General features: G+C 41.5%; 1 protein-coding gene across 1 annotated transcript; it reads left to right on the top strand.

Annotated features, from left to right (window-relative positions):
• Positions 1-180: 180 nt before the first annotated feature.
• fbln5 (fibulin 5) lies at positions 181-12,919 on the top strand. The gene is made up of 11 exons (XM_030718473.1): positions 181-612; positions 774-828; positions 1,117-1,165; positions 1,356-1,634; positions 6,744-6,866; positions 7,218-7,334; positions 7,453-7,569; positions 8,428-8,550; positions 8,802-8,928; positions 9,029-9,224; positions 12,161-12,919. The coding sequence occupies exons 1-11, from the start codon at positions 569-571 to the stop codon at positions 12,320-12,322; spliced, it is 1,392 nt and encodes a 463-aa protein (XP_030574333.1). The 5' UTR covers positions 181-568; the 3' UTR covers positions 12,323-12,919.
• Positions 12,920-13,357: the final 438 nt, after the last annotated feature.

The raw sequence follows: 13,357 nt of genomic DNA, 5'->3' as shown, positions 1-13,357 counted from the left end.
TCTTTTTTTTTTTTTTTTTTTTTTGTACGCCCCAGCATCTAGGCATCTGAACCAGATGTGGCTACTACAGCCTGGATACGTATGTTGGCTGCGCCAGATGTGAAATGTCACTCAGCTCGGGTGGGGAGCTGTTTATGTCTAGAAAACACTGTATGCTTTCCTGTCCCCTAATCGCCCAGGAGAAGCCACTCGTCGGAGTGAGCGGGCCGCTGTGGGGCCGCTGTCTCCGTGCGCTCTGACCGGAGGGGGCTGGCTCTCCTGATTGAATCCAGCTGTTGGGAAAGTGCTCGGAGGGGGCCCGTTAATTTGCATTGCTAAATAATCTGTAGCGCCGACAGAGAGGGGGCAGAAGCAGAACAGTCCATTTTGAAAAAGCATTCCTCCAACACTTGGTCAATGTACCGAAGCTCGACCAGGCAGCGGTTAATGAAAACCTGGTGTCGGCTTTCGCGTAAAGGCGCATAGTTGGGGGTAGTGGTGAGAGCCCTGCTGAGTAGTGGCGAGGGGATTCGAATTTACGGGTCGTCTAAATCTTTCCTTTGAGAGAGCTCAGTTGGAGCCGTAAACTATGCATTTAGAAAGACGTGACTTCAGGTTTTGCTCTTCTTCAAGGTCAGTAGTCTCCACTTTATTTTCTTCGCAGTCATCTTTTGCGTAACGGACTTGTTTTTGCTTAAGTTACGTGTTTGAATGAATATGTGACGAATGTCTGTATCAAGTTCCTGCTTTCTTCTGCGAGAGGAGCGTAAAAACTTCAAATTTCCTCTTCGCAGGATGCTGACAGCTCTGGTATTTATTCTGCTTTGTGTCCAGCCCGGGTGCGGACAGGTAACGCAACACCTTCAGGGATTTCATCCATTTAGTCTAAAGCCGTGATCATCGACTACAAAGATGCTTTGAAATCTTATTTTGACACCCCAAAAGCAGTAAAGATGTGAATGCATCTTTGATATAATGTATTCAACTCTTTTATTAATGCATCAAACCCATATTTTTCGCGTTAGACGTGTCAGAATATCCCACCCCGTCAGTAGTGTGGCTCTAGCTTGTCATCTCCGCAGATCAATGCATTGAATTAAACATGTTCAAACAACATTTTTCATCATCTCTCTTCAGACCTGTACAGAAGGTTTTGCATTTGAGCGCAGGACAAGACAGTGTATAGGTGAGTGGCATCACACCTATGGCCTTTTATTGTGAAAAGTTACATTTATAGCACTAACAGGCGTGTCTGGAATGCAAACCCACTGTGTGCAAGAAAATCAAATCCCAAAGTACCAGGATTGGATGTAGCAAGATTCACACATGTTCTGGATGCAAGAATGTTCTTATCGGTGCACTGCTCTGTATTCCAGATGTGGATGAGTGCCGTATCCTGCCAGATGCTTGCCGGGGAGACATGCGCTGTGTGAACCAGAACGGAGGTTACCTGTGCATCCCGAGGAGCTTGTACAATCAGCCTTACAGACCGGAAGCTATACCACCTGAGCCGGTTTACCCGGACCCCTCAGCTGGATTTCAAGACACCTTTCTTCCGGGTCCCCCAAGATCAGTGGAGCCCAGCTACCCCAGAATGAGGAGCACTGTGCAATGTATCCTGGGATATGCTCTTGCAGAGGATGGCACCTGTAATGGTTAGTAGGAGTCTGGAGTTTTGTTCTCATTGGTGGAGGATTTAAACTAGTATAGTATATCCTAGTATTAGTAGAATATAGTACTGTGCAAACGTTTTGAGCCACCCCTCATTTCTTTACAGTTTGCTAGGAAAATGGGAAATAGGTGCTGTGATTTATTGAAATGTGCAAACATACACAGAAATACAGCCTATAAGGCAAAAACTGAGTTTGTACCATCCTAACGAGCTTGAATGTCAATATTCAGTATGACCACCCCTATTCTTCAACACAATCTGAACGCTCTTAGGCAGCTTTCTTGTAGTTTCTTTAAATAGTCTTCAGGAATAGTTTTCCAGGCTTCTTGAATGACACCCAATGCTCTTCTTTGGATGCTGGTGGGCTTTAGATGATCTCCCACTGCTTCAATAATGGTGAGGTCTGGGCTCTTGGGAGGCCAATCCATGGCTCATAGTGACTATCCAGGTTTGCTTCTACTGCACTGGCAGTGTGTTTGGGGTCATTGTCATGCTGAAAAATGAAGCTGTTGCCAATCAGAAACTTCCCATATGGTGTTGCATGGTGGATCAAAATTTGATGGTACTTTTCTGTGTTTATAATTTCATCAATTTTAGCAAGATCTCCAAACCACTGGGTGAAATGAGTGTAAATACTCACTGTTGTACCTCTCTCCTGACCTCCGTACATATTTACAAAAATTTGAACTAAAAATGTCAAATTTGGATTCTTCACTCTTCAGTATTGCAACTTAACATTCTACTTTACTACAGTACTGCAAGAAATGTACTGTATGACTTTAACAATCTGATTTTGTTTTCCATTTGTTCCATGTGGGTCTAGTCAACTGCTTTAAGCCAAGATTACACTTACACATCGATGCTAATGGGCAGTTGCTGACATCAAGAACAGTTTTTCTTATTATTCTACCTTTTTGTCCACTTGGAAGAAGCCTGTGCAGTTGGTACACTAGAAATTCTCTGCCAGTTGCGTGGTTAAATCTTGATAAATTGGAGAGTATGTGGTTGTCTGCACAGAGCCTCGTGTACACCCTCTGATGATGAAATTTGCATCCACTGGAAATTGATGTCACTTGGATGCTTGCATGCTTGTGCATGCAGAAAGTATTAACTCTGGGCTTAGGACAGCTCCTGTAGCTGCAGTTCAGTCATACATGACTGACTCATAAGAGGTTCTGCTGAAAACTTCATAATTCTTCTCTTCAAGCTAATTTTAAAAATGAGGGAAACATTGCTCGACCCAAGTCTTTTTGTTCTTGTTTATCAGGAGTCTCCAGAAGTTCAAAGCCGATGATTGTTTTCAGTCATTTGCTTACACCGGCCTGACAAAACAGTTGTTTGATTGTTCATAGTCGGTCAGTGTTTGCGCCCATTCATCACAGGCAGGGAATTTAACCACAAGTGCGGATGTGCATTTAGTGCCCAGCCTTTTTTTTTTTTTTGGATCCCTTACAAACAAACAATGTCCTTGCGTCTCATATTGCACAGAGAATTTTATTTTTGATTTTGCAATTCTGGGGACTGAAGATGTATAATTATCCATAAATCCACAATCAGCGTGGAGATCCATCCATTCTCTTCCGCTTATCCTTTTCAGGGTGGGGGGCTAGAGCCTGTCCCAGCTGTCATAGAGTGAGAGGGAGGGTACACCCTGTACAGGTCGCTAGCCTGTTGCAGGGCTAACACGGAGAGACAAACAACCATTCACACCTACAGCCAATTTAGAATCACCAATTAACCTAACCCCACTAACTGCATGTCTTTGGACTGTGGGAGGAAACCAGAGAAAAACACACGCAGACACAGGTAGAACATGCAACGTCTACACAGAAAGGCTTAGGCCAAGGTGGATTCAAACCCAGACTACCACATTACAAACGTTCAACCACAATCCCAGCAGATCAACTGATCTGCTGACACCAGCCACATCAGCCAGTGGTTCAGATGATACCCTTCTACATTTCCAATCTGGCCAAAGAGTGGCCTGTGTCTAATTGCTTGGAAAAAATGTAAGGGGTGGAAGGTGTCTGTCTTCGGCTGCAGCTGTTTCTGGTCTTGAACCTCTTTACTGGATTTCTGCAGAGGTTGAAAATGTGAATGTTTTGCAGAATATGGTCTTGACATCTGCCACCTGCTGCTGTTCATCAGATGTTAGAGTGACACTATGAAAGAGGTGACAGAAGTAGAAAAAGATAGAGGCTAGAAATTCACTGTGGTTGAAATCCAGCGGATTACATGAATTCATCACATCACAGGGACAGATGTTTTTCAGTGTTCTGTGTAGCAGCCTGTCTGTTGTCACCCAGCCAAACCAGAGGGCCGTTTAACTTTCCACAGTGAATAAATATCAACTTTTTTAATTGAGTCTTTTTAATTTCACAACTTCAAAGAGTTCCCAGCTGTTAGATAAACACTATACAGAATTTCCTTAGTGTGTCTCGCAGGGACAAGTTGTTTAAAATGGGTTCCTTAAGGTCCATTCAGGGAGTTTTTCTGTCATTTTGGATAAATTAGCCATGACTGCTCTGCAAGGAGGAAAATGTACATATGTGGTACAGTTTTCTCCCTCCAAAGAGAGCTTTAGAAGTATGCTCATGCACAAATATGGACTTTTTTTCCTCTTTGTAGGGGAGAAGGTCCTTGAGGGAATCGGCTCACAACCTTGTTTGGGTAAACTACTCCATCCGAGTGCCAAAAATGAGGTCATATGTTGCCAAATCTGTGCCCAGGCCAGGCCAAGAGAACAGGCATGCCTCTGTGAAGGCACCCCTGAAGGCTGGCATCTGGCATCTTTGTGTGGTGCGGTGATGTAATGAGCTGTTGATTGATGCTGCTGTAGGACAGAAACTACAGACTGTGACTTCCCGTCTGACCCTGAAACAAATGTGGTTTTGTCTCTGAGTTAATGACATAATACACTATCAGTGTTACAAATGGCACCAGTCTGGAGGAACAATAGAAATGATAAACTTCATCCTAAAGGTGTTGAATAAGGTGAAGGGCACAGATGTGTGCAGACCATTCAAGTTCTTCCACACCAGCCTTTTCTTTTCTTTTCTTTGTGGACCTACACAGAAGCACTGAGAAACTGACAAACTATCCCTTTAACTGGAATTGAGGGCCTTGCTCAAACCTCACTAAACAACTTCACTCTGTATAGTTTTCACTCCATATAACCACACCATCTCAATGCAATAGACCCTAATAAAAGTGTTCACGGTGAGCTTTATAGATGCAACGCATAATATTTGTTTCAGGGAAGATCATGTAAGCATGCAAACACATCAAATTAATATTGTAAACATGGCACCTGCTAAAAATCAGCATAATACTGTCATTATATGGTCATGGATGAAATCAGATTGCTTAAGCATGCTTTTCATTCACTACCAAATCAGAAAAAATACCTTTAAAGTTCAGTATTTTTGATCCCACTAGGTACTGTAATATTCATTTCTGCTCATAACTCAGTTTTAGGGATTTTCAGATTTTTACTTGAGTCGAGGGATTACAGGCTCTGCTGTGGCTTGAGAAAAATTTCCAACCTTATGGACTTTTGAAAGCAGTGGATAAACTTAAAAATATACAACAACACATCTGAAACCAAAGACATTTTTCTGCTAGTGAAGTGATAAACTCTGATCCTTTTTGATCATTTCACATTTCATTGGCTTGTGCAGCCATATGTGGTCAAGCTCTTCCTGCTCAGGTTTTTTTTTTTTTCATCTACATCTGACCATCTTTCAGCCATTTGAAGCAAAGCCTCTGTCATGTCTTCTCTGAAGCTGATCAGGAGTGTCAGCAACCCCAAAGCTTGTGGGCAGCTCATAAAACAGCCTATATAAGGAGGTGAACTGAAACACTCCTGCAGCTTGTGTGTGTGTGTGTGTGTGTGTGTGTGTGTGTGTGTGTGTGTGTGTGTGTGTGTGTGTGTGTGTGTGTGTGTGTGTGTGTGTGTGTGTGTGTGTTGGAGCTCTGCTGTAAGTTCTACACATGGGGTGCAGATGAGGGGCATTCAGAGAGATTTTCACTGGAAACTGTAAGCAGGTGCCGTGGCCGTGTAGCTCTTGGCTGGTGGCCTAATGCTCCGGGTCTCCTCCACCCTCGTGAAGGGCCAGTGGTCCCAGCTGGCACAAAGGGCAATGGTCCCACAGACATTATCGCTTATCATAGCTGCCTGTTCATACAAAAAAAACAGGCTCCCACCCACTTCCCCACACCGGTTTTCTAGAGATTGGTGACTTCATTGTCTGAGAACCATAAACAGAAGTTGGAATTTTTGATTTGTCATGTCCTCATAAGGAAATGTGGCCATTATGATGCAGTGCGTGAGCTGATCCAGGAGCGTTGATGGAATTCAGATTGTAATCTGAGAAATCTGTAATTCTGTGCAGAAACAATCGTAAGCATTAAAATGTTAACTGTTTGGTTAAGCGTTCTTATTTTTAAGCACAGGGTGGTGAAAATCTCAGTGTTGGATAAACAGGTTTTCAAACAGAAGATTGCTGCTGCAATCTCCAAGCCAGCAGGAAAGATAGTTCAGCAGTGGATGTACTTTTGAGCAAGGCACATAACTATCAACTCCAGCAGTGGAGTTAGTGACTAAGAGAAGAGGAGAGGGTCAAACCTGGATGCAAAATGGCGTGTTTGGAATGAAATCAACAGACTTCTGAGAAGTGCAAAAAAACCATAACTCCCACATGGAAATCAGTATCATCACTGTACTTCTATCACATCCGCTCGCTTTGATGTCATTTGATAAATATTAAAGATAATAAATAAAGTAAATAAATAAAGATAATAAATTACACTCTTTTCCTAAAAAAACAAAATCTTGAAAGTGCCTCTCCGGGTGTTTACTTTTGTGCAGCTTTGAAGGGCAGATGGCCAAAATGTAACTGAAAAACATGTATGCAGATATTTTTTGTGTCAATGTGCTAATCCTCTGTTTAATTTTTGTTTTTTGTTCCCTTATTTCCACCCTAATTTTATGTCTTATGACTCTTTGAATACCCTTTTTTAAATTTTGTTGAATTGTGCATCTTTTTATAGAAGTCCGTCATTTTTTTTCTCCTCTTTTACTTTGTTGCAGACATTAATGAATGCGAGACAAACTCTCACCACTGTAACCCCACCCAGCTCTGCATCAATTCAGAAGGTGGCTACACGTGCTCCTGCGCTGAAGGCTACTGGCTCCTTGGTGGACAGTGTCAGGGTGAGTGAGGTTTTTCCTGCTATATTTTTAAACATCAGCATACACACAATACACATTGGTTAAATTCACATTGGCACAGTGATGCACAGTGATTCACATTGCATCACTGTGCATGGTCTGCCATGCAAAACCAGACATTCATTACATGTTGGTATTAGCACCATGCCATTTTTATGATCACTGTTGGACAGTGCAGAAAAATCTCTGCATGTACTTGCCCTCATTTACAAAAGAAGAACAACTTCATGTTTTGTGCTCACAGATTCACAGTAAACTGACCTACAACACAATATATAATATGGTCCATAACTACCTAGTCGTTCTTTTTAATTTAATTTAATTTTTTACCAGATATTGATGAATGCCGCTATGGTTACTGCCAGCAGCTGTGTGCCAATACCCCCGGCTCATATTCTTGTTCCTGTAACCCTGGCTTCATCCTCAATCCAGACAGTAGGACTTGCCAAGGTACACACACAAACACTAAGCCACGGTGCGGAGGGATGACTCCCTTTTAACAGAAAGAGAAACACTTCCATACTGCGGTACCAGTGTTGCTAACGTCCAGCCTCTGTTGTTGCTCCAGATGTGGATGAGTGTGCAGACGAACCTTGCAGTCACGGCTGCTTCAATACCTACGGCTCCTACATGTGCAACTGCAACGAGGGATTCGAGTTGGCATCCGATGGTACTACTTGCATTGGTGAGGAAGAGTTTATTCTTTTGATATGTAAATATTAATCTATCTTTGGAGTGGTGTGAGGAACTGAGCTGGTAAAGCACCAGAAAATAGCACCAATTCACAACAAGAGTCACCTGAAGGAGCTTTATATTGTAAGGGAATGACTTTGCAGTGTTAGAGAAAGAACCCCAACAATCAGGCAAACCCTGTAAATGAGCAGATGCTGACAGTGTGGAGGAAGAACTCCCTTTTAACAGGAAAAGATTTCTGCTTCTGTCAGAGATCTTTGGGGAGAAGATAGCACAGGGAGACAACACAAAACACAAACTATGGGAGAGAGAAGACAGAAGTTAATGGCATGCAGTACAGGTGAGTGGAGAAGAAATGCTCAGTGCATCATGGAAATTCGTCCAGCACCCTGAGCCTATAGCACCATAACTAAGCAGGGTTCTAGCCAGAAAAAAATTTCAGTCTAGTATGTTTATTGTTGGGGTATCATTAGCAAACTTATGCTAATTAGCTTGCTAATGTTAAACACTAAATGCCACGGCCGCTTGCTAATTGAGTGATGATGAACAGGAACGCAGATGTGTGACAACACAGGGAGCAACACAAAATACAATATGCACGAGACAAGGGACCAGGACAGAGGTACGACATAGAAACCTGAACACAGGGGCGTGAGGATGGCACGAAGAATATAGGGAAACAGGAATTAAATACCAATAACAGAACTTCAAAAACACAACCACACTGGGCAAAAGGCCCAGGACTGTGACAGACATAATGAGGCAGGCTTGTTTCAGCTTGAACCCTGAATTCTGTTGGTGTTAATGTCCTTTTCTGATGAGTGTTAATTCTGTTTTTTGCTTCATGCAGACCTGGACGAGTGCAGTTTCTCTGACTTTCTGTGTCAGTACAGATGTGTAAACACCCCGGGTTCTTTCTCCTGCATCTGCCCACCTGCATATTATGTACACGAGGACAGCAGGAGTTGTGAGGGTAAGAAGATGAGCGCTCTGGCATACCATGCAGTTCACACACACACACACACACACACACACACACATACTAACACATCATTTCCTGCCTGGAGGCATTAGTTTAAGTCATTTATTGAAATACTGCTCTCGAGTCAGGACACATGCATGTGCTTTTCTTTAATATTAACATTGTTGAAGCTTCTTTTTTTTGTTTCTCTCATCATGATGATGTTTTAACTGACTTTCATTGTTGTGTGTTTGATTTTAAAGATATCAATGAATGTGACACTGGTAACAACACCTGTACAACAGCACAAGTGTGTTTCAATTTCCAGGGAGGCTATACATGCCTGAATTCTTTACAGTGTCACCCTCCTTACATCGTAGTTAGCGACAAGTGAGTTTTCCTTCTTTGTTTACTCCAGTAGTATTTTGCTGCTTATTTTTTTGTAATATATTCTCTAAAGCCTAAACTGACTGTGTGTCCTCCTTTACAGTCAGTGTATGTGTTCAGCTGAAAACCCTGCCTGCAGGGATAAGCCCTTCACCATTTTGTACCGACACATGGACTTGCCGTCGGGGCGCAGTGTGCCTGCGGATATCTTCCAGATGCAGGCCACCACGCGCTATCCCGGCGCCTTCTACATCTTCCAGATAAAGTCGGGCAACGATGGACGAGAGTTTTACATGAGGGTGAGTATTTCAGAGATCCAGTCACATGAAGATAGTAGTAGATAGTAGTAGTAGAGTGGTAGGCAGAGAAGCATAATGTAGTGAATTAAGTACCACATTAGCAACCTAAAGGGAGAAAGAAAACATTCTCATGTATTGTCTCATGGAAAAGCATCTGCCATAATGAAGTTTGTTTCCAACAACAGCTAGCAGCTTCAGTTTATGTACAACCATGAAAATGGTGACCCCCCCCCCCCCAACACACACACATAGAAACTCACTCTATTGATGAGGAAATTCAAGGAAACTGCAGAAACAGGCAGGAAAGGAAATGACAGTAATGTTTGGTTGTTAAAAGAATGCAGTGTAGAAACTCCACAGCTGTGACTGTTTAGTTACCAAAGATGTTTCCAAAAGCAGTCTTGGACTGGTCTTAGAATATCATTATTCATAATCTTAATAGGGAGCAAAATAGAATCACTCAAGAAATGATATGATATGATACATTATATATCAACATGCCAGAGGAAGATTTTTACTGCGTTACTTTTATCTAAAAGTAAGGCAGATTATAACCGATTAGAAAACAATATAGAAAATTCCCCACTGGCCACCTGCAACATATAGTAGTCTTATTGATTCACTAATATGATATAATGTAACAAACTCACATCAGTTTGGTCTGAGTGTTTCTATTCTGATGCATACATTTTTCAGATGATACTTTGATTTACTGGCAGCACCTTTACTCGTAATGTAGTATTTGTTCCATGTGGTATTACTTGATGATACTTAATGATATGAGGACCTTTCTCATATGAGTGAGGAGTAAGATGATCTGGATTTGTTGGCCCACAACATAGAGTAGGCTTGTTTTAAATAGTCTTGGATTAGTAGACTATGTAACAGAAAATGTCACTAAGATTACACACGTGATCTTCATCCCAATACAAACTGAATTTAAAAATAAACAAACCTATATTTTATTCAAAAAAAGAACATAGAAAACATATCAAACTTTTTACTACTTCATAAAAAAATATAAATTCAGTTTGAATTTGATGGCAGCAAAACATCTTGTTGTGTTCCCAAAAATTGGGGATGTGGGAAACAAAAGGCTGGAAGAGGAAAGCAAAAGGCAAAGGAACAGCTGGAGGAACATTTCGCAACTGATTATGTTAACTGGCAACAGGTCAGTGACATTACTGGATATAAAAAGAACATCTTCAAGTTTATCAGAAGTAAAGATGGGCAGAGGTTCATCAATCTGCAACAAACTGCATGTACAAATTGTGGAACAATTTCAGAATAATGTTTATTGATGTAAAAATGGGAATATCTTATCATCTACAGTACATAGCGTCATCAAAAGATTCAGAGTATCTGGAGAACTCTCTGTGTGGAGAGGAGAAAGCTGAAAAACCAGTACTGGATGCCCGCGATCTTCAGGCCTTCAGGTGGCACTGCATTAAAAACAGGCATGATTCTGTCACTGTCTGTGAACACAGTTTGCCGTGTTGTCCGCAAATGCAGGTTAAAGCGCTATCATGCAGAGAAGAAACCATATGTGAGAACATGATTCAGAAAAGCTGCTGTCTTCTCTGGGCCAAAGCTTAGTTGAAATGTACTGAGGCAAAGAGGAAAACTGCTCCGTGGTCAGACAAAGCAAAATTTGAATTTCTTGAAAACATGGATACCGCATCCTCCAGACTAAAGAGGAGAGGGACCATCTGGCTTGTTATCAGTGCTCAGCTCAAAAGCCTGCATCTCTGTGGTATGAGGGTACATTAGTGCTTATATGCAGGTTTTAGAGCAACATATGCACCCATCCAGACATCGCTTTTTTCAGGAAAGACCTTGCATATTTCAGCAAGGCGATGCTAAACAGCACAGTACATCTATCACAACAGCATGGCTTCGTAGTACAAGAGTCTGGGTCCTGAGCTGGCCTGCCTGCAGTCCAAATCTTTCACCAACTGAAAACATTTGTTGCATCATAAAATGAAAAATACAGCAAAGACGACGCGGTTGAGCAGCTAGACTCCTCTATCAGACAAGAATGGGACAACAATCCTCTCCCAAAAATCCAGCATCTGGTCTCCTCAGTTCCCAGATGTTTACAGACTGTTGTTAAAAAAAAAAAAAAAAAGGAGGGGATGCTACACAGTGGTAAACATGGCCCTGTCCCAACTTTTTTTTTTTCTTTTTATGACATGTTGCTCCCATAAAATTAAGAATGACCTCATCTTTTTCTTAAAATGGTGTATTTTCCCAGTTTAAACATTTGAATGGGTTTATGAGATTTATGGGTTTATGGGATTATGAGATTTGCAAGTCATTGCATTCTGTTTTTATTTACATTTTGCACAGCATCCCAACTTTTTTTGGAACTGGGGCAGTACTTGTTAAATAAAGACTTGAGTTTGTGCTCAACAAAAGAAAGAAAAAGATGGTAGTTTTCATCCTGGGTTAAAAGCAGAATTAAATCACTTAATAATCACTGATTATGAACAAATTCTGGATAGATGCCTGAGAAACATAAATCATGCAGCTTTAACGTCAGTTGTTTAAATAACAGGGACTATTTCCACTGAAGCTGCTTTGAAATGTCACACGAGGAAGAAACACATAAATTAGGAATAAAATTCACTCTGGATTAATGTACAAAAAGTGTGAGTTGGCAGAACCTGATTGTTGCAGTTGCAGAGTGCAGCCAGTAGATGGCACAATAAGTATTTGTAATGTATTTGAGAAGTTGATTTTGCTCCACAAACCTGTTAAATAGTGATCAATCAGAAACTGCTAACTGGATTTGTAAATAAATGTGTTTTTGTGTTTTTGCTGGAAGTTGTATATCCAGGCAATGAGTCACACGTTCCTTCCATCATGTGCAGTAGTATTTCCTGAACTTCATCCCTCACACTCCTCTTTTTGTCTCTGTCCTCTTTATCTCACAGCAAACCAGTAATGTGAGCGCCACGCTCGTCTTGTCGCGGCCAATCAGGGGGCCGAAGGAGGTGGTGCTGGACTTGGAGATGGTCACGGTCAACAATGTCATCAACTTCAGAGGCAGCTCTATCATCCGTCTCACGATATTTGTATCAGAGCATCCGTTTTGAGGGTCCCAAATGAACTTTACTGCCACAAAAGAAAGTCAAGCATAAAGTGGCTGTTTTCACCTTCAGCTGATGTAATGGTTTGCTTGTTACCTTTTTTTTTTTTTTTTCCCTCATTATGTCACCCTCAGTAAAGACACATCAGGACTCAGCAGAGATCCGCTGATGGGAAGGCATTCCCGTGCTGGAATCTCCACCCTGGTTTAATAGACACTGAGCTTTTATGACTGCGATATTGACTTTCAACAGACACACACACACACACACACACACACAGGGATATTTATGGTGTACAATTTCCGACATCCTCCATTCAGAGAATGACCTGACAACAGCTGAATGATCATCACTGAGTATCAGTGTATACACGCAAGCTTTTCCAGTTGTCTGTGAATCTTCATCACTTCACATAAGCTGTGACTTTTATATTGTCATTTCCTCTCAAATGCCATCTGATCTTTGTTGTCAAGAGGAGAGCCAGTTATCTGAAGCAGAAGTGTAATTGTGCATTTACAGAGGCAGTATTTGAAATGATGTAACAACCAGTCATTAACTGAATTATTGATCACAGTTTCTTTTTGACCAATAAACGTCTTCACCACACAACTGTCCCTGGCATGAGGCGGCTCCTAGGCTAATGCATCAACCAGTTCTGTGGACACTTTGGGGAATTAGGGTTACACTACCTTTTACTCAGTGGAGCTATAACATAGCTATATTTTAGGGGCATGATAGCAAAAACTCCTGAAACAACAGCCAGTTTTTGAATTATAGTGTACATTTACAAAACTTTAATTATTTCTGATGGACCAAATTTGTGGGATTTGGGCACACAGTGATAATTTTTAGGAATATATAAAAATGTAATGATACACATTTGACTGGCACAAGCAGAACAAATTTTAAGAACAGCCTATATCAGCAAATTTTTGTAGGCTGCACCTAAGCAAATTTTAGACTCAGCCTACATTAATTAATTGGTGGGTAATATGCCGAATATCGACGACTTGGGAGCACAACAGCAGCCTGAGTATCGCC

Source organism: Archocentrus centrarchus, chromosome 22, assembly GCF_007364275.1.
Source record: "Archocentrus centrarchus isolate MPI-CPG fArcCen1 chromosome 22, fArcCen1, whole genome shotgun sequence".
NCBI lineage: Eukaryota > Metazoa > Chordata > Actinopteri > Cichliformes > Cichlidae > Archocentrus > Archocentrus centrarchus.
The sequence above is the reverse complement of the archived record's forward strand: the minus strand, read 5'-3'. Positions and strand labels throughout refer to the sequence as shown.

What these genes read in the sequence shown, in the direction of transcription:
- fbln5 (XM_030718473.1), top strand. Translation starts at nt 569, where the DNA reads ATGCATTTAGAAAGACGTGACTTCAGGTTTTGCTCTTCTTCAAG. An exon ending in AGGTTTTGCTCTTCTTCAAG is followed by an intron (nt 613 to 773) that starts GTCAGTAGTCTC and finishes TCCTCTTCGCAG; the next exon opens with GATGCTGACAGCTCTGGTAT. An exon ending in CAGGACAAGACAGTGTATAG is followed by an intron (nt 1,166 to 1,355) that starts GTGAGTGGCATC and finishes TCTGTATTCCAG; the next exon opens with ATGTGGATGAGTGCCGTATC.